The sequence below is a fragment of the Blennius ocellaris genome, assembly GCF_963422515.1.
Source record: "Blennius ocellaris genome assembly, chromosome: 2".
NCBI lineage: Eukaryota > Metazoa > Chordata > Actinopteri > Blenniiformes > Blenniidae > Blennius > Blennius ocellaris.
In genome coordinates, this window is record NC_137651.1 from 28,948,747 (window position 1) to 28,971,435 (window position 22,689).

General features: G+C 47.3%; 1 protein-coding gene across 3 annotated transcripts; it reads right to left on the reverse strand.

Moving 5' to 3' along the window:
• Positions 1 to 6,930: 6,930 nt before the first annotated feature.
• On the reverse strand, positions 6,931 to 22,643 carry kiaa0753 (KIAA0753 ortholog). 3 transcript variants are annotated; one of them, XM_080503435.1, is made up of 17 exons: positions 22,299 to 22,643; positions 20,592 to 20,906; positions 20,290 to 20,503; positions 20,051 to 20,160; positions 19,888 to 19,950; positions 19,417 to 19,638; positions 19,006 to 19,183; positions 17,619 to 17,806; positions 17,354 to 17,475; positions 16,780 to 16,932; positions 16,177 to 16,266; positions 15,049 to 15,136; positions 14,758 to 14,955; positions 14,445 to 14,526; positions 14,231 to 14,351; positions 9,155 to 9,379; positions 6,931 to 7,439 (listed from the first exon to the last, which is right to left on the reverse strand). In XM_080503435.1, the coding sequence occupies exons 1-17, from the start codon at positions 22,410 to 22,412 to the stop codon at positions 7,292 to 7,294; spliced, it is 2,631 nt and encodes an 876-aa protein (XP_080359561.1). In that variant the 5' UTR covers positions 22,413 to 22,643; the 3' UTR covers positions 6,931 to 7,291. The 3 variants fall into 3 exon arrangements, with proteins under 3 accessions (XP_080359561.1, XP_080359560.1, XP_080359562.1); XM_080503434.1 differs by having other exon boundaries at positions 20,051 to 20,163; XM_080503436.1 differs by lacking the exons at positions 6,931 to 7,439; positions 9,155 to 9,379 and having other exon boundaries at positions 14,307 to 14,526; positions 20,051 to 20,163.
• Between the last annotated feature and the right edge of the window lie 46 nt (positions 22,644 to 22,689).

Below are 22,689 nucleotides of genomic sequence, written 5' to 3' on the forward strand. Positions count from 1 at the left end.
CAAGTCGCAACGTGACAATCAGTCAAATAAAACAGCGCATTGATTAAAGGTTTGTTGTTTTCATGAAATTCCACCCTCTGCTTTAGTCCTTTCGCTCTCGTGTTGCAATTCTAGCCATCATTCCATCAGACCGTATCTGGAACACCGGCGCTGTGCATCACAACGTTAGCCTCAATCAACGTGCAAAATATGTATTTAAAAAAAAAAAAAGACGAGCTGAACTCCCAACTGTTCCCAGGTGCTGTGAATTCAGAATGACGGCATGTTAAACGCGACAGACGTACGTGAATCAAACAAACTTTATCGATACAGCACTCGCAAAAGCTGCTGGGGCTTCCTGACTGAGCGGCGGCGAAACACGTTTCACGACACGGCGCCTAATAACGACACTGCAGCAGCGGACACGCCGACGACGGTGGAGTTGGTCTGCCAGGCCACAGGAGGGCGCCGTTACTTGCTTGTTGTAATGAAACTTTAAAAAAACGTGTACAGAGAACAAGAATTAAGTGGAGAGATCATGACATTTGTATGGCCTGATGAAGAATCGGATGCTATTAGAGTTAACTATGAAACTACCCACATGGGTCACATGGGGGCCGCCATGTTTGTTTACTGGCATGACCAGACGGTACCATGGGGGGTGGGGGGTTGGTGAGGGGGGGCTGAATAAAGTTTTGCAGATACACTTGTTCACCAGGTCTGAGGGAGTTTTTTTTTTTCTGTTTTAGTTTTGATTTCATTTTTCTATTTTTAAAAGAAAAAGTCAAAATCTAAAGGAGTAAGTGTTGAGTTGATCGTTTAGTTTGGAAAAAAATATTTTCAGAACTGAATTTATTGCTGATGGAATATAAAACAGTCACCAGTCCTGGTGTGACCCCCCCCCCCCCCCCCACACACACACACACACACACTGCATGGAACCAGAGATGAGCGCAGATAAAAAAAAATTTTTTAATAAATTTATATTTATTATCTGATCATATCCTGGATCTACAAGCGCGCGACAGAAATAGCTGCTCGTGCAAGTCAGTGCTCAAACCGGCTGCCGCTCACCTGGACGAACCCCCCCCCCCCCCCCCGGTGTGACCCTGCGGCGTCACAAAACCCTGAGTCACACACACACACACACACACACACACACACTCACACACACACACACACACACACACACACACACACACACACACACACACACACACACACACACACACACACACACGCCGCTCGCGCATTCCGACAGACTCCCTCCTCGCACGGCGCAGCACGCGTCAGGAACGCAGGTTCCCCCCCCCCCCCCACCCCCAGCGTGCAGCAGCAGGGTGCCCTCAGCCTTTACCTTTGACTCGCGCCTCCTTGGCCATGGCTGGTTACTCCGCGGAGCGTCGCGTCAGTGTGGTCCGCTAGTTTGGGCTGCCGAGTCCCGGGTGAAGCGGGCACCGAGGAGCCGCAGCCGCCTCGTCGGGTCTCCTCTCAGCGAGGAGGAGGAGGAGGAGAGGAGGAGAGGAGGAGAGGAGGAGGAGAGGAGCTGCGGCGGAGCCCTTCTCATTCACCTGAGTGGAACCGCTGGCCGCGTCGACGCGCCCCTGCAGCCGCAGACATACTTTGACGGCGTGTATCTGTGCAGACTGGACTCACATGTGACGCTCTCGCTCTCTCTCTCTCTCTCTCTCTCTCTCCCTGTCTCTCTCTCTCTCTCTCTCTCTCCCTGTCTCTCTCTCTCTCTCTCTCTCTCTCTCCCCGAGACTCGACTGCCTCCAGCGGCGCGCGCGCGTGCGTCCCCCCCCCCCACGAGCCGCGTCTCACTGCTGTTCTCAACCTGCTGCAGACTAAAACGTGTCATTTGTGAAAATAAATCATGATAAAATACAGCATATATACAATACGTGTGTGTGTGTGGAGGATTTATTAACACAATGACACACATCTGTACATACATTCACTGTTTCATTGGTCAAACATCTGTGGTTGATTGGAAATAAATATTGAAATGAAAGTTGAGCGTAATAAAAAAAAAAAAAAAAGCAATAACCATCACGTAAGATTCTCATCAAGTGTGGAACCAACAGGGGTCCTTGGAGCAGTGGAGCAGTGGGAAAGTCTCCCACCTCACAGCAGCTGGATGGTGGTGGTGTGTTGGACCCGTGAGAAGCTCCAAGCTTTCTTTTTTTTTCTTTCTTAAATATACAATTTCGTATAAGTCATGCACAAGTCAAAATGACTTATATGTGCGAAATTGTGGTAAAATAAATGATGTGTGGAGTTTAGATTCCTTCCTCATTTACGCACTTTACAAACACTGCACATAATGTCACACACACACACACACACACACACACACACACACACACACACACACACACACATATATATATATATATATATATATATAGTAAAAACAACACATCAGCACAAAACTATAATTTAATGTATCATTAAAGGAATCACAAGTTGATCTGTGTGTGTGTGTGTGTGTGTGTGTGTGTGTGTGTGTGTGTGTGTGTGTGTGTGTGTGTGTGTGTGTGTGTGCTGTGTGTTCCATAAGGCCACGTCAGGCCAAATCTTCCACCAGGCAGAGCAAGAAGTTCCTCTTTCAGGCTCTTCTTTGACAGGAAGTACCTCAAAATAAAAAGCAGCCCCGTCAAAATAAATCCTCCTCACACACAGGAAGTCAGGGTTTCCTCCTCCTCCTCCTCCTCCTCCTCCTCCTCCTCCTCCTCCTCCTCCTCCTCCTCCTCTGCTTTCCAGGGATCAAATGAGAAATGAAGCATATGAATCCTCAGCTGGTAATCCTTTAAATCTAGTTGTGAGGTTTAATGTGACAGATGCGTCACCTAATGGGCGACTGGAGTTCGTCCCTCAGCTGATCTCCACCTCTGCCTCTGTCACTGAAACTGATGGAGGAAAGCAACATTCCGCTTCTGTACTGATCGACATTCAACACTCTCAACTGTGGGGGACTAAATGTGCCAAAATGAAATAAATACATCATTAAATAATTATTTAAATGTTTCATTAATTGATAAAAAATGTAATATAATTCATGAAAATATCAATTCATTTTATGTAAAGAAAACAAAACATAATTGTTTCACTATTTCATTCATTATTTCATGGTCTAAATGTGCAAAAATTAAATAAATAAATACACCATGTGTCGATAATTCATTAAAAAATACCAATTAATCGTATGTAAAGACCACATATAAATATTTCACAATATAAATAACGATTTCACGGTGCTGCTCTGCTTCATGAGTTTATTTCCTCTGTCAAACTCGGTGGTTCAGTGAGTCCCATCGTACACAACAGCCCAGATGCAGCGATTTATTCAAACACAAGACAGAGTTGAGGTCTGTAGAACCTCAGAATATCAGAGTTGAGGGCTTTAGAACCTCAACTCTGAGACACAAAGCAAACGTCAGTCAAAAAGCTGCTATGAGCAGATTCATCCCTGTTTCTTTTCTAAAATGCAACTCTCTGCTTAGAAAATGACCATTGAGAAGAAATATGAATATTCATGTGCAGATATTCAGCAGCACGCCGCAGGGTGAGATACTCAGTTACTTCACATCAAGTACTCTTGGATACAAGGGCTTGGCTGTTTCACACACCTCTGCTGCCTATTGATACTTCTCGTTCTGCTGCTTGAGTACACATTTCATGTTATTAATGTGACCTTTCTTTTACTCCATCAGTTTCTAAGCCTTTCAGAAGTCATGCCAGCCTTTTAATTGAATGGAGGATTTCCTATTGGGGTTTTTTTTCCCTTCCAATTTTGACTAATTATCTTCTATACGGCGGTGAGAGGTATGTTTGGCGTATTTTGGCTTTCTATGAACAAAAGAAGCTTATATAAATATATATTACGCAATGTTAAACTGGTGTGGTCGTGCAAATAAAGAAGACGAATCAGAAGAAAAAGCTCCAAGCGACCATGAAAACACCCAAATTCCACATAAAAAAAACCATCCATTTCATAGCAACAGCTTGACGTTTCCTCGATACTTAACCAAGTCCAATATCATCGACTTCCTCATATTATAGTAGAAAAAGGATGACGTGCGTGTGTTCATACATTCGTATGTTGACATTTACGCGCCTTCAGTGATCGACAGATCTTCACAGACCTTCGCGCCATGTTTGTTAATTAAGTGCGTTTTTGTCCATCTCCCCTTTTCAGCGTAAAACAAAACACTAAACGCAACGTCGGTGGAGGCGTCATTGATCTTCACACGGTCGACGGTGTTTCAGATCGACGGTTTACAGCTTCTCAGAAGAGCGAGAGCACCACAGCGGCTACGCTAGATGGACCGTTGCCCTCGGCGATCACAGAAGGGACATTTAGGGCCAATCCCAATTCTCCCCCTCAGCCCTTCATCTTACCCCTACCCCTCCTTCACGAGAGTCTGAGGGGCGTCCCACTTCACTACTGTGCAGAGGCGGAGGGCTATTCACCCCTCTAAACGGAGCGTTTCCAGATGCACACTTTAAACAGAGGGGTAGGAGGACATGGCGCCGAAGGACTCTCATTTCACATGTATACGCTTCTAAAGTTATATAAACCTGCTGTGTTTTATACTAGTAAGAGTGGCAGTAGCGCTGCCGTCTGCCGTATGGAGCTTCCGACCATTGGGATTGGGCCTTAACATTTGAACCTCTGGTCAGTTACAGTTACTCTGGAAATTTGCTGTATCCGTCAATGGAAAGTGGAATTTTACCCCCACACACACTTGTTGATTTGTCTTCTTTGCGTTCGCAAGCCAGGAGTCTCACTCAGGTGGTTTTATTGGATGAAATCAAAACCTTTTTAAAGATGCGTACGAGCGACTGTGGGAGGAAGGCGATTGGAGCAAATCCGTGTTTTTGTTAAAGACTGGTACTGTGGATGTCCTCCGAGCCCTGAGTGTGTGTGTGTGTGTGTGTGTGATCCAGCAGCCCGGATGAGACGGCAGAGAAGATGGATGGATGGATGAATAATTGCACCGTCGGGGTTTTAAACAAGCTCCTGTATGATTCCATGACGGCGTCGGGCCTGAAGACGAGTCCTTCTCTTCTATCAGTCCCTCTCATGAGACAAGCTGGTCGATTGATGGAACAGCTGATTGATCCGCAGGTGTTCTGTTTTCGTTTTAAAAAAGAAAAAACCTGTGCAGTAATAAATCATGAAATAAAGCTCCTAACAAGCGGTTGTATCTTAAACAGCCGTGAGTCGGCTTCGCTCACATTCGGTTTCACAAACACATTTGCATACAGCGGCGAGTGTGAATGCTTTTACTACCTGCTGAGACCCAGTTTCATTCAAAAGAGCATATTTCTTTTCAAATGAGTAATGGATGAGTAACGCAGGCCACGCTGCTCCTCGCGCTGCAGTGAGTTACTCTGAATGTCAGAGTCAATTCTCAGCTGCGCTTTACACTCCAATAATAGAAAATTTAAAAATAAAAAAGTTTTTTTCCCCGCCACATAACTCAACTCTGCTGGAGTCACACATCTGACCTGATGGCTCCGTTTGCTGCCTGCAGGTTCTCTGCTTCTTCACTGGCTCCAGACAAGAACCTCATACGTACTGACTGATAATGAGCTTCATCAATAATCCCAATGAGGCCGAGCTGCTGCCACAAAGAGAGTCGCCGGTGTTTTCAAGTGAAGCATTTCAGGATGGCAAGACTGTCCGACAACACGGTATCTGTGACTAATAAGCCTACAAATTTCTTTGTTTTTTTTTTATTTTGCCACTGTGAGAAGAATAAAGAAGAAAAATTAATTAAATTAAATTAAAAAAATAAATTGAGGTAAAAAAAAAAAAAAAAAAATTAATTTGAGGATCTATACGTTGGGAAAGCGAGCCCGGGAATAACAAGTACAAGGGGACAGATATCTATATAGAATAATGCCGGCTGCAGGAAAGAAACATCACGACTGGAGACGTTATGCAAAATATATCTAGTGTGGAGAAGCCGGCTTTCTCACTACGACTTGAATCAGAAAAATGCAAAGAAAGGTGGATTGACCACATCTCAACATGGGAGAAATCTTTACCAGTCAACGACTCCCCCCCCCCCCCCCCCCCCCCGCCGCGATATAACATATGTATATATAACATGTGTAGGTGTAAATGTAGGAAATGTATCATGTATGTATGGGTATGAATGCATGTATGTTTGTGTGTATATATGTATGTAAATATTTGTGTTTATGTCTATATGTATATATATATATAGGAATGTACACTGCTATGCATATATATTTATCTGTGTATAATATCTGATACTTGCGATATTGCACTTCTGGTTTAGACGCTAAACTGCATTTCGTTGCATTTGTTATGACAATAAAGTTGAATCTAATCTAATATGCATATATGTCTACATAGCTTATTTCCGTTTTTTGTATTTATTAATTTTTTTTAAACCTACAAATTTCACACCTGCCTGGAATAAATACTCAGCAACAGCTGAAGGCAACATTTGAAGAGCAGCAAACAACAAATGTACCTGAATGGAAACATGATTTTATTTATTTTATTCACAAATTAACTCTGATAATTAGCCACTGTGAGAAGAATAAACCCCCAAAAAACAAAACGTCTTTTGTCTCCGAGCCGGTCGGCATTGCCTCCACCTGAGCTCCACACTTTGTATTTGTGCCCGACTGAACGCCCTGCACCGTGGCTCCGTCAGCACAGCTGACTCACCTGAGACGCCCAGCCTCTCCGACGGGCGGAATATAAAGTGGAGAACTTCTGTATGGAAAACAAACGATTAGGAAGTGAGCGCTAAATCCAATTCAACACCTTCTGCTCACACGCCACTGCTCAAATGCTTCACATCACTGTGGGAATAATAATAATAATAATAATTACAAGAAGAAAAACCTGGATAAGTCCCTTTATTAAGACTTTAAAAGAAAAGAAGAAACAGTCACGGCAGAGTAAACTCATGATGGAGACGGGATGCAGTTCTTTTATTTCTACATTCCCGTGTGAAAATAGAGTGCAATGGGGGGGGGGGGGGGGGGGGGGGGTAATGGTCTCTCCGAGCTCATCTCCACTACACTCACTTTCCCAGAGGAATCCAGTCACAGACACAGACGGACAGTAAAGACCAATGAGACAAACAAACCATTAAAACTGTCGACGGCGTCTCGTCAGACGAGCGATCGATCAACTTGTGAAAAAAAAAAAAAGCAATAATCTGCTTCTCAAATGTGCGATGAAAATAATAAATAATCACAATCCTACGTTTTAAAGGAATGTCCAGAAAAGCACATTGAGAAAGAGACGCTCGTGTGGTCAGTGGCCGACGGCGGCCGGGGGGGGTGGCGACGGCAGCGGCTGCAGGAACTCCGACGTGAAGACGGCGGCGGCGTACTGCTCCAGCACGTCCTGGAACTCCGCCGCCACGTCGGCCAGGGCCTCCGACAGCAGCTCGTCTGCGACGCTGGAGGAAGACGACCACAGGACAGTCGGTTTCACACAAAGACGCTCTGCACTGAAACGCGGGGCGGCGGGGGCGGATTTCAAAGACTCCGGTTAAGAATCCTGCACCGATTCCAGCGCCTGGAAGCGATGGATCGAGTCGTCATGACAGAATGTCCACCATGAGCAGGAAAAACTCACCGACATACTGAATCCCGAGGCGAAAGGAGCCGTGGGAACATGAACACGCCGTGTTTTCTGCTTTCTTTCTATGCGTCAGAAGTCGGAGTTGGTGGTGCTGCTCATTAACCATGTCGCCACATGGGGGGAGGTTCTGCTCCACGTCAGAACCGCAGGGGGTGTAAAGCTCGAATGTAACTTCCCTCCGTCTCCAGAGATGTGCAGATAGTTGGCTCATTTCTCGTGCAATAATGTTTTGTTGTTTTGTATTTTTTTTTTTATATTCGGAAGAAAGTGCAGTTCTGTCTCCCGAAAACTTTGCGTCCTTTGATGCGAGACCCACGAGGAGCCAGACCCCAGAAACAACCGGATCTCATTAGTGCAAGGAAAGGCCTCAAACAGCCGCACGCCACCAACCCAGGCTTCCGTCGCAAAAACCCACATTTGAGAGACGAAGAGCGGAGAGACGCCGCGGGAACCTCAAACCCTCGCCGCCTCCTGCGCAGCTGCTTCGTCCGTCAGACGGCGGGAAGGACGCAGGTGTTTCGGCGAGGGTTTGCTTGTTCCGACATCCAAACCACACGGACGTGTCAAAGAATAACGAGCAAAAAAAACCTCCGGAGAGGACGAGAGAGGACGAGGCTGTTATCAGGCCCTCGTGGTCGTCGGTGGGAAAATCCTGAATTCAAAGAAAACTACTGTCATGATTGTCTTTATTCCATCTGAAATGGTCTCATTATTACATTATTAGTGGTGTCGAGTAGAACTGACAGTCGTTGCCTCACTGAACTGTTGGGGAAAGTTTGTATTCACTTATTTACTGGACTTGAAATTTAGAAAAACGATTCTCCGTCGATCCTACCTAAACTGAGACTGGACGACATCAATGGAGTATAATAATCTTAATTAAATGAGTTATTCTTTAAACATGTTTCTCTTAATCACATTTGATCACCATTAGCAAAACACAGTTCGATTACCTTTAACATGCATGACATACAAAACATTCGATAACGGCTGCGGCGGTTAAAGTACTGACGTTACTTAAGCTGAAGGACAAACACGTCTCCTTAACCGACGGCGTGGTGGCGGGCAGGGCTACCTGTTACAATACTGTTGGGATTTAGGGTTGGTAATTAGCATTAATAATTACTGTAAGTAATGGATTACTGAAAGTAATTTGGGAAAAATTGGAATCACTAATGAAGTAAACGGTGAGTTACTCATCAGCAACTCCTAGAGTAATTGAGTAATTACTCAAAAGTTAAGAAATTATCAAAAGTAATTTATTAATGAAAAATAATTAATTTGAATAAATTGATTATTTATCAAATAATAATTGAATCGTGTGTGTGTGTGTGAACTGAGCCTCACGACGCTGAATTTTACGCGAGTTGGTCGCCAAGACAACCTGAAAGCGATGCTCTTTCGGTTCATTGCACACCGTCGTCTCCACCGGTGACGAACGTCGTACTAGCTTCTGGACACGGACCTTTAAAAGCAGCAAATAAATACATTTCTGGATTAGATTTTTTTTTTTTTTTTTTTTTTTTTTACCTTTGGGCGACGTTCTGGGGGCTGGAGCTGCCGGCGTCACGCAGGTAGGAGTCGTAGTCGTCCCGGTAGCGCCGGATGTTCCCCAGCATGCGTCCCGGCACCGACAGAAGCGTGTTCCTCTTCGTGGGCGCCGGGACGACGGCGCCGATCCCGGGCCGCCGCTGGTCCTGGGGTGCCTCCTCCTCCTCCTCCTCCTCCTCCGCCAGGCTGCTCTCCGACTGGAACCTGTGTGCGGAAACAAAAGGAAAGAACTTCCCCTGAGTGACGTTTGATGGCGGGAATGACGAGTTGGGCCTCCTGAGACGAGGGAGAGACGCCAATCAGACATTTTGGCAAAAAACAAACCAAAAAAAAAAAAAAAAAGCCACCTTCTGCAAGAGCAAGATTTATTTTCTGCGTTTTCTTTGTGAAAGGGTTTATGTGCAACAAAAGAGAGGCAGGAATGTCGGCGCCAGGTGTTTGTGGTGCGTGACGACCTGTCCTATGAAATATATTGGCGGATTCAAGGAATTTAAGAATATTCCCGTCAATCTGTGCTCCTCAAGAGCTTCTGCATTTCTGTGATTAACCGCGAAGCCAAACGCAGACGATACGGAGGCTCACGTTGCCGCACAAGCATCTCCGATTCCAGGCTGTTGTTTTTTTTGGGGGGGGGCAAACAGTTGCAGCCTATTAAGTTTGTGCTGACTCGGCGATGCGGTTGGTGGTTTCAATCTGCACTGGGAATTACTCTTGCGAATGGGCAAAGGGCAGGAGGCTGAAGGAGCAACACGCGTAAAACAAATTGACAATTACGACAATATTGCCGAGTGAAGCTTTCAACTCGCCATTGATTCGTTTGACCTGCTGACGGAGTGGTGGTGGTGGTGGTCACGGTCTGTGACGGAGCTCCTCGCCGTGGAGAGACAAATCTGATCTGCTGATGTGCTCAAAGATAAAATTGCGCCTCTATTGTCTCTGCAGCTTTTTGACGGGCCGGCTGACGTGAAGAACAACCGCTGCTGATTAGGAAATATCATTGTGGAGGACAAAGGCAGAGCGACGAGTGGCGACGGCGACTGCAGAGAATAAACAGGAACGTCACGCGAACAAGTGCAGGTCTTCCAGGTCGCGGCTCAGAAGCAACATTAACCATCAATTTGGCGGCGAATTCATAAACAAATCCTAAAAATACAGCTGCGTTTCTTCAAAACGACAGTGATTCTTCAGAAAACTGCCTCGTCGCCCTTTTCTGGCCGTGTGCCTGAGAAGCGGCAGCGAAATCGGTGCCACTCTTCGTCATCTAACGGTGCGATCCCACCGGCAACAACAACAACAACAACAACAACAACAAGTAGGCCGTTGCTGGGCTAATCCCCCGCCGGAGGGCTTTTTATTTTCTCACAAAGCAGCTCTAAGGCAGCACACTTGGTACACTAGAGGGTGTTCCATGGGTCCTAGTAGATAATTATGTAGAATGTGAAAGGTCTTCTTCATAAGCTATGTCAAAATACGTCTCCAGAGCCCAAAAGGTGTTTTTTATGCACTTAGTGACCCTGTGACCTGATATGCAAATTAGGTCATGGTCCCCATGGTGCCCCTTCTCCCCAGGTGGAGTGTCCATGTGTGAAGTTTGGTGACTGTGGGCCCAGGAACTGCTGAGAGATGAGGAGAAATGTTTATATGGAAATACATGTATTGTGCAACCATGACGAGCAAACTTCAGACCCTACCAATCTTCAAAGTCAAGGTCAGGTCACTTGGTGTACTGGAGGTTATCCCTGGAGTGTGTATCATGTGTGTATAACATTTCAGAGCCCTAGCTCAAAAACCTAGGCCTCCAGAGCCCAAAATGTGTTTTTAAGCACTTCGTGACCCTGTGACCTACTTAATATGCAAATTAGGTCAAGGTCACCATAGTATCCCTTCCCCCTCTGAGATGTATCCACATGTGAAGTTTGGTCACTGTGGGCCCAGGGGTTGCCGAGATATAGGTAGAAACGTTCGAACGGACGGACGTACGGACGTACGGAGACTGTTTCAAGATCCCCCTTCGGGGCCTATCGGCCACGGCGGGGGATAAAAAACACGGGTGAAGAGAAGCTGCCACCATCACACAGTGTTAAAATGATCAAAGACGTGACGCCACTTCCTGTGTACTGAAGAACGTGGGTTATAAACAACTCGTCAGAGCTGAGACATTTCACCCCCCCCCGCCAAAAAAAAAAAAAAAAAATCTAATTACAGCGGCGCTGCACACTGTGAGTCAACACCGATGGAGGATTAACACCATCCCCCATCAATACAAAGAACCAACAGGATCGTCATAAGTTTGATCAGCCGCTATAAAAGCCACCGGTGGAAAAACAAACAACAAGCTGTTTGCAGATCTCCGTCTGTACCTGCCGAGGCTGGCCGCCGGCTCGCCCGTATTACGGCCAAGGATTGATCCTGACAATCTAAGATTTGCTTTGGCCACAGTTTCCCTCCGGCAGCACCGGGAAGTGAACGCTTGTCACGTTGGATTCGAGTCGTGTGAGGGAATGCCGACGTCTCCCGCCATGCTGACGCAGTCACCAATTCCACTTGTCCACGACAGGAAGGTGTCGTGCCGAGCTGGAGGAACAAGCCGTTATGAGCCGGGGGGGGGGGAGGGAGGTGAAGCTGGAAACACAAGTAGTCTGCAGCACAACTCGCCTCAGTTTACGAGGAAACTCCCCGGCGGCTCCATAAAGCAACCTGCCAAATAAACACAACTCCTTCTTCTCGCCCCCGACTTCTGAACGCAATGAGTCCTTGGGGTCTGAACGCTGAAAAAATGAGCTGTTGGAAGTTTTTACCGTCTGGAGAACTTAAGAGATTCTTTAACTGTGACCAGAATGACTAATGGCGTCATGATGTTCATTCATTTTAGATGTTCGGAGACAAAGATGCATCGTAGCTCAGTTCTAAAATGCAAACAGCCCGGAAGAAACAATAATCTCCTCGTTTCATGAAGCGCTCTCCCCATCAGTCATCAACAGTTTATTTAGCAAATCTGACAATCTCATTATTGTGTTTGTAATTTTAAGGAGCATCTAATGGGGGGAAAAAAGGATTGCATGGGTGAGTTTCTCATCAGCAGTGATTGGTGAAGGACTTTAACCAACACGCAAACAAAAAAAATGAATAGTGTCCCCCCCCCCCAATAGTGTCCCCTAATTCCTAATAATGTCATAAAACAGTAGACTAATGCTGAAATACTGATATGGTACACGTGCAGAGATTGAGTCATTTATTTGGCTCAGAGTTTGACACATTTGGACCATATTTGCTTTTTTTGGGGGGTTTAACTTGTCAAGTGAGATTCGTTTTCACTTCAAAATGTACGTCTGTGCCGTCGCTCCACAAGAGGAACCTCCATTAGCGTCCAGTGGGGCTCACTGTCGTATTAAAGAGGGACGTCAAGATGCATAAAGCGGGAGCCAACACTTTTTAAGGTGCTCACTCGGAATGAGAAGTGAAGCAATGCTGGCAGCTCAGTTTAATGCTGCGGGGACTCGGGGAGTCTCACAACAAATGAGCTGGTAGCTCTCAAATGACTGCTTGGCTGCGAGGCTGAACACCCTCCAAAGCAGCCGCTAATGAAAAATGAAAGATAAAAACCTCTCGAAAAGGACCACAGATTAAATGCTTGATTTCCGAGTGCCGAGGAATAAGCCGTCACTCGGTAGACGTCTTATTAAGATGAGTCACGGCCGTTCATGATTCTGGAGGGAAAGTTGTTGTTGAGGGAACTGAACTCGAGGCACTTCAGCAGTGACTCACTTTGATTAGCTGATGGTCAAATTCGCCACAAGTCTCCCACCTGCTGCTCTGAGTCAACAACTTTTTATTTAGTTTTTTTTCCCCCCTTTCTGGGTTCATCACTGACGAAAAAGGAGAGTAAAGCAGCCCGAGGCGGCGGAGGACCTCTGTGGTGTCTGCTTCTCCAGTCAGGGAGAGACTCTTCCCTCTGAGTGATTACAGGGCATTGGCATGTCAAGTGGGGGGGAAAAATCCACACTAACTGTGCATCAGTTAAAAGCCTTAAACACTTGATTTGAGCTAGGTTTAGAGGTCCATTAAAGCTGCAGCAACCCAGGTCCTGTGGAGAAAAGCTGCTGTGGCTCTTCCAACACAGCAACATGCACAGAATGCTTCCAACTCCATCCATCCATCCATCCATCCATTTTCTGCCGCTTATCCAGGCCAGGTCACGGAGGCAGCAGTCTGAGCAGAGTTGCTCAGACTTCCCTCACCCCAGACTCTTCCTCCAGCTCCTCCGGTGGCACCCCAAGGCGTTCCCAGGCCATAGAGAGACATAGTCCCTCCAGCGTGTCCTGGGTCTGCCCCGAGGCCTCCTACCGGAGGGACATGCCCGAAACACCTCCCTCGGGAGGCGTCCGGGGGGCATCCGAAATAGATGCCTGAGCCACCTCAGCTGGCTCCTCTGGATGTGGAGGAGCAGTGGCTCTACTCCGAGCTCCTCCCTGGTGACTGAGCTCCTCACCCTATCTCTAAGGGTGACTGAGCTCCTCACCCTATCTCTAAGGGTGCGCCCAGCCACCCTACGGAGGAAGCTCATTTCAGCCGCTTGTATCCGGGATCTCGTTCTTTCGGTCATGACCCATAGTTCATGACCATAGGTGAGGGTAGGAACGAAGATCGACCGGTAAATCGAGAGTTTCGCTTTTTGGCTCAGCTCCTTCTTCACCACGACGGACCGATACAACGTCCGCATAACTGCAGACGCTGCACCGATCCGCCTGTCGATCTCACGCTCCATCTTTCCCCCACTCGTGAACAAGACCCAGAGATACTTGAACTCCTCCACCTGTGACAAGGGCACTCCACCAAAGGGCTTCCAACTCCATCAAAATATATAATTCCTTCTCACAGGAGGTGCAAAATGACACTAGCGCTCAGATTTCCACCTTTGCAAAAGACAAAAGCACGGTAAATCATGCGTTAATGGAATTAGCAGTTGTGTACTAAAGCTATTAGGCATTTTTTCCACTGCCCGACAAAGAGGAATCATTTTTGGGGCAGATAAGTGAGAAGGATGCCGTAACCCACCCAGTTTCCACGGGTTTCTGCAGGACAATGTCTGCTGCCGAGGTCTGCTGCTGCACCGGCCTGGTGAGCCTGATCGGCTGAGGGGAGGCCGGCCTGGAGCCTGGAGCTTGGCTCAAGGACCCTGGGATCAGAGGGGAGGGGAGGACGGAGAAATGCTGACGAGCGTTAAGAGAGGAGCAGGAGAAAGAAGTCGGTTCTCATCGGGTCTTTGTACCTGTCGGCGCCGGCCGGTCCCAGTGAAGTGGGTCTGAGTAGGCGATGGAAGCGAATCTTCTCCTCACCTCCTCCTGGTCCTTCTGCTCAGAGAAACACAAAACAGAAACACACATGCAAATAGTGCGCTTTGTGCAACATCACAATGAAGTCTCGACTCTGCATCAATAAGCATCCACAGAGCGGAGCCGTCAGAACGGCTCGCTGTAAATGAAAGCCCGATCACCAGCGACCTTTCAGCCCCCCCCACGGTGACCTTTTAGAAACAAACCATGACCTTTTGTCGGCGGGCATTTCCACCAGGCGGCTCTCACCTGGATTTCCTCCATGCGGAGCAGCATGCTCTCCAGGGTGGGGGCCTGCAGCCGTCTGTCCGCCTCGGCAGCCCACGCCACGCGAGCACCGTCCTCCAGCGGGTCCTCCAGCGGGTCCTCCAGCGGGTCCTCCAGCGGGTCCTCCAGCGGGTCCTCCAGCGGAGCCTCGCTCGGCTGCTCAGCGCCGCCGCCTGCTGCCTGCACACACACACACACACACAGGACACGCAGACGAGCATGAGGCACTGGAAACCGCTCTCCGCTGACCGGACGACAAACGGGTCCGCCCACCTGTGCCTCGTCCAGAAGGGGCTGGATCCGTCCTCTGGCCTCCCGCTCGGCTCGCTCCGCCCACCGAGTTGGCGAGACGACGTGGGCCCTGTGAAGCGAACCGCACGGCAAGTTGTTACGCAAGTCCTGTCGCTGAAGGTGAGCTCCTGAAACCTGCTTCAAATCCACACTGAACAGCAATCAGGCTTTTGGTTCTCCTCAACATTCACGACTTTATTTTTCCACCAAGTTTCTCCACCGCTACTGAAAAATAGGTCAAATATAGGTCAAACACCTTGTAACAACACATATTTGATTTGTTTACAGCTACATTTCATTAATTATCCTCGTTAATACAGACAAATGTGACACCTTGGAGGGCACCAAAACACCTTCTGCTCAGAAACACGCGAGGCAACGGCCGAGGATTGGATTATGAATAATTGTATCTGCAGCCGTAAATTAATTCATTAGGAGAGTCAAAAGCACTCGGGTGTGTTTGTGGGCAGGAAAGCAGAGGCTCCCATCAGCACGAGGCCCTCAAAGCTCGACAGACAGTCAGTGCTTTGTTTCCCTCTCTCAAAGTGTTGAAGTCTCCAGCGACTGACTAGGAAGAGGCCCCTATAGGAACATGTGCTCTCCCTGCCGCTGGAGGGACACGCTGCAACCACAGCCCGCATTATTCCCTGCTCTTTTGTCACGACATTATTGTGTTTGTGTTGCAGGTCCCTGGGAAAATGTCTGTTTAATTGCGAGTCCAGTGACGTGCAAACTAAATCAACAATATTGTTTCAATTATTATGGGAAAATGATGCGACAACGACTTAAATATAGCACAAAAGACACGTTCATTTATGCCAATAATCATTTTTACACGCTATCTTTACTGCGTAGTGATTAGCTTGAGCTTCTGAAGGCCTCCCTCAAATATTAGTACTTTAGTTTAATTTGTCTCATTTGGCAGGAGAGCTGAACGATATATTATTTATGTCAACGGCTACCTGGTGTTTATTGTCACCGAGACAATAGAGGATATAAATAGGATGAAGCAATCAAGCGCCTAAAACCTCACTGGAACCTTCAACTTCCGTTCCCTTCGATCCCTCAAGCCTGTCAGTCTGTTCAAACTGTAATCGTACGAGTACCTACCTTAACCTCTGCACGCGTTCCTCCTGTTCTTTGCTCAGTCGGTGGAGCTCGTCCAGCCTCTGCGTGGTCATCCTGTCCAGCCACGCCCTCCTGCACCCAGCCAGTCGTCAAACAAAAGCTCAATTCAGCTTTCCACACGCATTACTGATAATCCTCGTCTCTGGAATCGGGCTGCCAGCCACTGATTAATAGGAAAGCACAACTGCGGCAATTAACGTTTGATTAAACAGAGACATGTGTGCAACACTTAATCAATGACGTGGCTATAAGCGGCAAAAACGGGCCGGCTATTAATCACTCGGAAAGAGAAATGGCCTGGACATCGCTGGCGCCGAGATCCATTTATCGCCAAGAATTAACTTTGAATTAGAACCAGAGTGTCGCCTGTGGCACTCAGCAGGTGGGGTCTGATGTGAAGGTTGGAAAAAAAAAACATCTCCCTGAGCAGGGAGAAAGAGAAACCATTAACATTCCTCCATCCGTTCGGCTGGCTTTTCTCTCCATCCAGGGGAAGCACAAACACCAGAACTTCACAAAATGAACACTGTGGTACAATTACAAGTACGTGAAGTTCATTCTGTGGTCGCTGGCTGTGGGCTTCACCTCAACGCTTCATTCTGAGCCTCTTTCTTCTTCTCCGAGGTCAAAGTGAGCTCTGGCCCCGGACCGCACGCCGCCCGCCGCGTCGGAGGGCCGGATGACGGCTTCGCCGGCGAGAAGAGGCAGCGAGGCTCCGCCTCCCCCCTCTGAGGGGAACTGTTGACACAACAGCAGAAGGGTATGGAGGAGTACGCTCTGCAACAAGCCACGCAAAAAGAAATCCCAGAGACAATAGAGACATAAAGCATTCCGACGTCTCTGATGCGTAAATCCTCCATTGCGTCACAAAGAGTCGTGATCGATTTTCCTCTGCTTGTTACAGCTCATGATGAATTAAGGCGGCGATCCTGAGTTGTGTCCAGAGCATATAAATGGACACCGCGTCGATGTGCAAATCCATACGTACCGACTTGCCCTGCATGCACAGTGTTTACCTCGACACCAGCGTTCCAGAACCCCACAAGCGACACAAACCCAGTTGCATAATGAGATTAATCACCTGTACAGTCGAGGGTCACGGCCGTTATCAAATAAATCAAACGTGGCCCCTGCTGTCCCGAGAGATAAAGAGGCTCACCGGCGTGGAGGTGGAGAGTGAGGGGAGGTGGGCTTCCAGGGCACGGAGCTCTCTTTCTGCGGGAGCCGGGCGACTCTGAGCCGAGACGAGACGGTCGGCTGCTGGAAGCCGACGCCTCGCATCTGTGAACGTCATACATGAACGTCGAGGTTTGTTTGCATTGTTCAAAGCTCTTGTACTACATTTAGGAGCTATTTTAACTGCTTCTGGTGCGGTCGCAAGTAAGGAATCTGATTCAGTACTCAAATGTGTGGGAGTGCAACACCTTTGTGGCGGCCTTCTGGAAGTCAGAGTGCAATTCTTTTCTGCTTGTCTTGTTTTTCTGAGCCGGTTTCGCCTGCTCTCTCGGCTCCCTCTGCTGGCCAAGGCCTGCCACTGCAGCTCTCAGCACAGCTCTTCTGCTCATGGGCGGATGAGAAGCACTCTGGAACATCTGGAAGGCCACGTTCCGACCTGCAGAGACAAAAGGCAAATCAAATTAACTGAATTAAATGGATGGCTCTAAAAAAAAAAGTCAATGCAGCTACAACTGTAATACGAAGTAGTGTTGTGAAGTGGTTAAACATTTGAATCGGATTAATCACAGGGTTGCAGTGGATTAATCACGATCAAGTCATTTCAAATGTATATTAATCACGTTTCATTTTTCAAAACACCGATGTCCATCATCAACGTTCCCGTTGCTCCGTCTTCAGCCAACGACAAACCAACTTGTTGACATTGTCCAAGAGGAGACGCGTCTGTCGGGGCTGTCTGCTCCTGGACCAAGATGGCCGCTCAGCCACAAATCTTCTCTTTAGTAACGAGAAAGTTTTCCTGAACACATTTTTCTCTGCTCTCTGCTCCTCATTTGCATAACGTTAGCAGGATTGCACTTTAAAAATGTCAAAATGTTTAATCAGATTAATCAAGACGACGAATTAATCTGCATTTAACGTGTGGATTTTGACAACACGTCCATGTGTTTTGAATAATGAAGCTCGAAGCCGTGTGGGGAGAAAATAAAAAACGCAGAGGTCGTGCAGTTCGGGGAAATAGCCCAGGTTTGTTTCTAGGGAGACGTGGACTGCAGCTAAAGCGTCTTGGCGGTGTTTTCATCACCTCCTCAGCCAAAGGGGAGCCAGCGGGGGTGAACTGCTGAGCAGCAGGGGAGTGAAGGCCTGAGCTCGGCACTTCACTTCCTATTTTCCCACCACCTCTTCATGGCTCCTTATCAATTTTCGGCCACTTAAGCACAGCGGGGGGGGGCCCAAACACAGCCGCGAAAAAGCCCCGAGGTGACTTGCAGATGCACGGCAGTCTAAATGGTTTGTCGTTCATCAAAAAGCATGTATGGAATTAATCTCCAGGTGGTCGTCAAGAGCTTCTGGCGGCTAGAAATACCTGCCATACAGGTGGAAGTCACGGGATAAACAGGTCCAAATTGTAACGAAGTCTGGAATTATGTTTCTACAAATTGTGGCCTTTTTCATGCCTGTTGGGTTTTATTGTATTTACCGACATTCAACTCATACATTTAGATTGACGTCGCCACGCCAGGAATAAAGATATGCATATGATTTAAAAAAATCTATACATCAACACCTCAAGGCTTAGTCGCAATGACAACAATGATAAAAAAAAATGTTTTTTTTTTTAAAAAGTGTGCTTACCACGGGGCCTTCCTCTGGGATGTGCAGTTCTACCACGTCCCCGGACACTGGAAGCTCTGGGACCCGCGGGCGCCGCCGGAGGCGACGTGCTGAGGTGTGGAGACTTCCTGCGCGGAGGGCATGTTTGGGCCTGCATTTTTTCCACCATCTCATGTTTACTGAGAGCAGAATCCAAAGTCTGGAAGAAGCGGTGCAGAATTTGTGCATTCTTTAAAAAAAACATCCGAGCACAAATAACATGAACTTTGGAACATCAAATAACTTGTATGGCCTTTCTTTAGCCGTTTGACTTCTATGTCTCATCATCTTGATACGTCGGCGGATGGTCAAGCAAAAGGTTTGGATTTCGTCAGCTCCTATTGGCCCTCAACACAAAACAATCCCAATGATTGCAGCGTTTGTGTCGCTCACCTCCAGCGTGTGCAGGACGTGGAGGGCCGTCGCAGGCACCCCCGAGCCCTGGTCCACTTCCACCTTCGCTGAGCACAAGCAGAGCTGGCGAAGGAGCCGCCCCAGGTCTCTGGCACCAGGCGGCACTTTGCCCTGACGGACGTCGGAAAGCTGCTGGTTAAAAACCTGCAAGGCCCTCACTGCCCTGCGGTGGGTCGCTGCCAGCCTGTTGAGCGCCGCCGTCTGCGAGAGGAACAGACACGCACGTTTTCATGACAGGATCGAAAGACGGCCTCTTTTGAGACCAAGTGGCCAAACGAGTGTTTGTGTAGAATGTTGAGGGAAGAGCTGAACTCAATTGATTTGGGAATAAACCCACGACATGACAACATGTGGGAGAAGTGAAGCCCTGACATGGTTTCCTGACACACGATTCACTAAAACATGAAGCCCGTGAGCTCGCTGTGGAGCAGCCCACTGTGGAGGGCAAACCTTCTGCGTGTCGGATGTTTTCTGACTTCGGATTCTCTCGGCCTCTTCTTGGACTTCTTTTACCTGTTCGGTAAATATACAAAAGAAAAACTGATTGATTGACGTGTAAAACCGACAACAAAGTGGGCCCATGTTTTATGGAAACAAGCAGGACTTCCAGCACCTGCTGCTGCAGGACGTAGAAGGTCCGGGCAGAATGAGCCGCCTGCTTCTTCCTGCGATCCTCCAATCTGGCTCGTTCTTCAGCCTCCAGTGGCTCCTCTTGTTTCTCTCCTGCTGTTTAAAGTCCGTTATACACTTTCATCGACGTACGCTACAGGAAACAATGTGATATGAGGAGCATCCTGAGGGTGTTGCTGACAACTCTGGGATAACTTGTCAAAACCGTAGACGGTGAATTACCTTTCTCAGCAAGTGCCTCTACTTTGTCAACACACACTTCCAGTTCCTGCTGCAGCCTGCGGATCTCATGGCCCAGCGGCCCCTCTCTGCCTGCCGCCACCGGCCGGAGTCCCGGGTCTCTGGTTGGGGGCGACAGGACCACTGTGGGCCGTTTCGCCACCCCTGTACGACCACAGGCCTGTGAGGTCGTCTTCTCCGGAGTTGCTGCCGACTCCTGCAGGAAAATGACACGTTGCACTCAGTTTCATTTCTTTTTTAATTCATTTTCCCGTCTGTAGACCGTGTACCATGAATCACATTACCTGACGTAGCTCCACATCACCCACTTCGAGGAGCGAGGCGTCTCGACAACGTCCGACGGAGGAGCCCGCCGGACCGCCGCCGAGGCGCCTCTGTCGGAGGTCTCGTTTGGCCAGGAGGACGGCGGCCCGCAGCCTCTCCTCGGACAGCGCCGTGAAGCCGAGGGAGCTCCTGGCTCCGTCCGCGCCCGCGCCCACGCCCACGCCCACGCCCACTTCTGGCACCGGCAGTAGTCTCTCGATGACGATGGGGGCCGGCGGGCCGACGCGGGAGGCTCGGTTGCCGGCGCTTGCAGGGACGGCTTCGTTAAAGAGCAGCTGTGGCGGACATGGCACCGATGAGTCTCGCCTGTCTTGAATGCCGTCGGTTCATTTGTGAAAGCCGACGACAAAATAGTTTAGAAAAACACTTCACCTCCGGTGTAAGACCACCCAACGCAACAGCTGTGCCTCAAACTGAACGCACAAATAACCCACAGGTTGCATTAATTATACCTTGAGGTTATTGTGATCTTTATACGGGTGGTGTTATTGAAATTATTTTTGATTATATAGAAGGCGCTTCAAATATTAAACCATTTGTTTAACCAAGAGCAAGAGCTAATTTTCGGAATTTTCCACCAAATATATTTGGCCCCAGAGCCGCAAAACTTGTGAATGTTCTGAAATGAAGTAAAATATCTTTAAAAAAAGAAACGTGCTCAACAAACAAGGTTTCATTCATAAAGTGTTACTGGTAAAAAATGTTTGCTATTTTATTCCATTTTTTTTTTAGAGATGACTTTTTTTCATGGATTTTCCCATTTTAGCTCTTAAGCATCTCAACTATTTTAGACACTTAAGCCATTTAACTATTTATATTTTTTCTTCTATTTTTCCACTTTCCCTTCCATTTCCTGTTTTCCTTTTCCTGATTAACCCCCCCCCCCCCCCCAAACTACTACTAATTTTCATCATTTTGTTTTTACCTTTTCTACTCTTTTTTTTTAATTCATGGAATTGAAAATATTTTATCTAAACATTTTTTTTAAATGTAATTTAAATGGGCAATTCCACCAAATCTATTTATATAGAAGGCGAGGTCGCTAAAACACAAAATGTTAAAATGGAAGCATCACTGGAGTATAACACCGTGACAGATGAACATTGAAGTTGAACATCTGCCTCGATGACAAAAAAAACCCAGAAAAAACTGCAATATTATCATCTTTATAAAGATAAAACTCTTTATGATAGATACGAAAGGTTGAATTTGAATGCACCCGGAATTTCATGAGAAAATCTGTGCCAGAAACAAAATATAGAAGAAAAGCACTGAAAAAATTATTTAAAAAAAAACCTCTTCAAATTGAGACCTTTGACATTGCAAGATTAGATAAAACAGCACAATAACAAATTGTTTAAGCAGTTTGACCTCAGTTGTCTACAATGCAATGTGGTGTACTAAGTTATAGTTTAAAAGTCTTTCCACTCATTTATTACGAGAATCTGAGACGTCGTACGTGTGTTTTTGAGGTTAGGTTAAATAAAGAGGAGAAAAAAAATCTAATCTAACCCAGAGTTAATAAAAAAAAAAAGCAAACTGTCGGTATGAATACAGACGAATGAATGGATTGCATCCAGGCTTTACCACCTAAACTTTGATCAGGTCATCCTGAGCCACGTGGGTTGGATTTCGATGTAAACATCAGCAGGCTCGAGGTTGTTTACCTTAGATTTGGAAATCCCTGTGGTTGGATCGTAGCATGAACCCACCCATTCTTTCTTCTGACTTTGCTGGCCCAGAAAGCTCGAGGGGCTGCTCTGCAGGAACGACGGAGTCATCACGAAGGGGAAACAGATGTTTTAAACAGTAAAGCACTCGACACAGTAGGCGTTATCTTCAGTGCAGTTAGCAACGACGAGCTAACTCCGCTTCTGAACGTCGTCGTCCCCCATGCCACGCGCTCCCTCATTTCTCATTAAGCTATGGAGTTTTAAAACAACTGTGCGAACAAAGTAGCGTCCTGGGAGTTAATTAAACTGTAACTTGACATTTCAATCTCCCGTCGCGGCTTGACAACCGTTTGAAACGGCGCCATAACAACAACACACCGCCACT

What these genes read in the sequence shown, in the direction of transcription:
- kiaa0753 (XM_080503434.1), bottom strand. Translation starts at nt 22,412, where the DNA reads ATGACTCCGTCGTTCCTGCAGAGCAGCCCCTCGAGCTTTCTGGGCCAG. An exon ending in CACTCTCCACCTCCACGCCG is followed by an intron (nt 16,933 to 17,353) that starts GTGAGCCTCTTT and finishes TTGTGTCAACAG; the next exon opens with TTCCCCTCAGAGGGGGGAGG. An exon ending in GGACCGGCCGGCGCCGACAG is followed by an intron (nt 14,352 to 14,444) that starts GTACAAAGACCC and finishes CTCTGATCCCAG; the next exon opens with GGTCCTTGAGCCAAGCTCCA.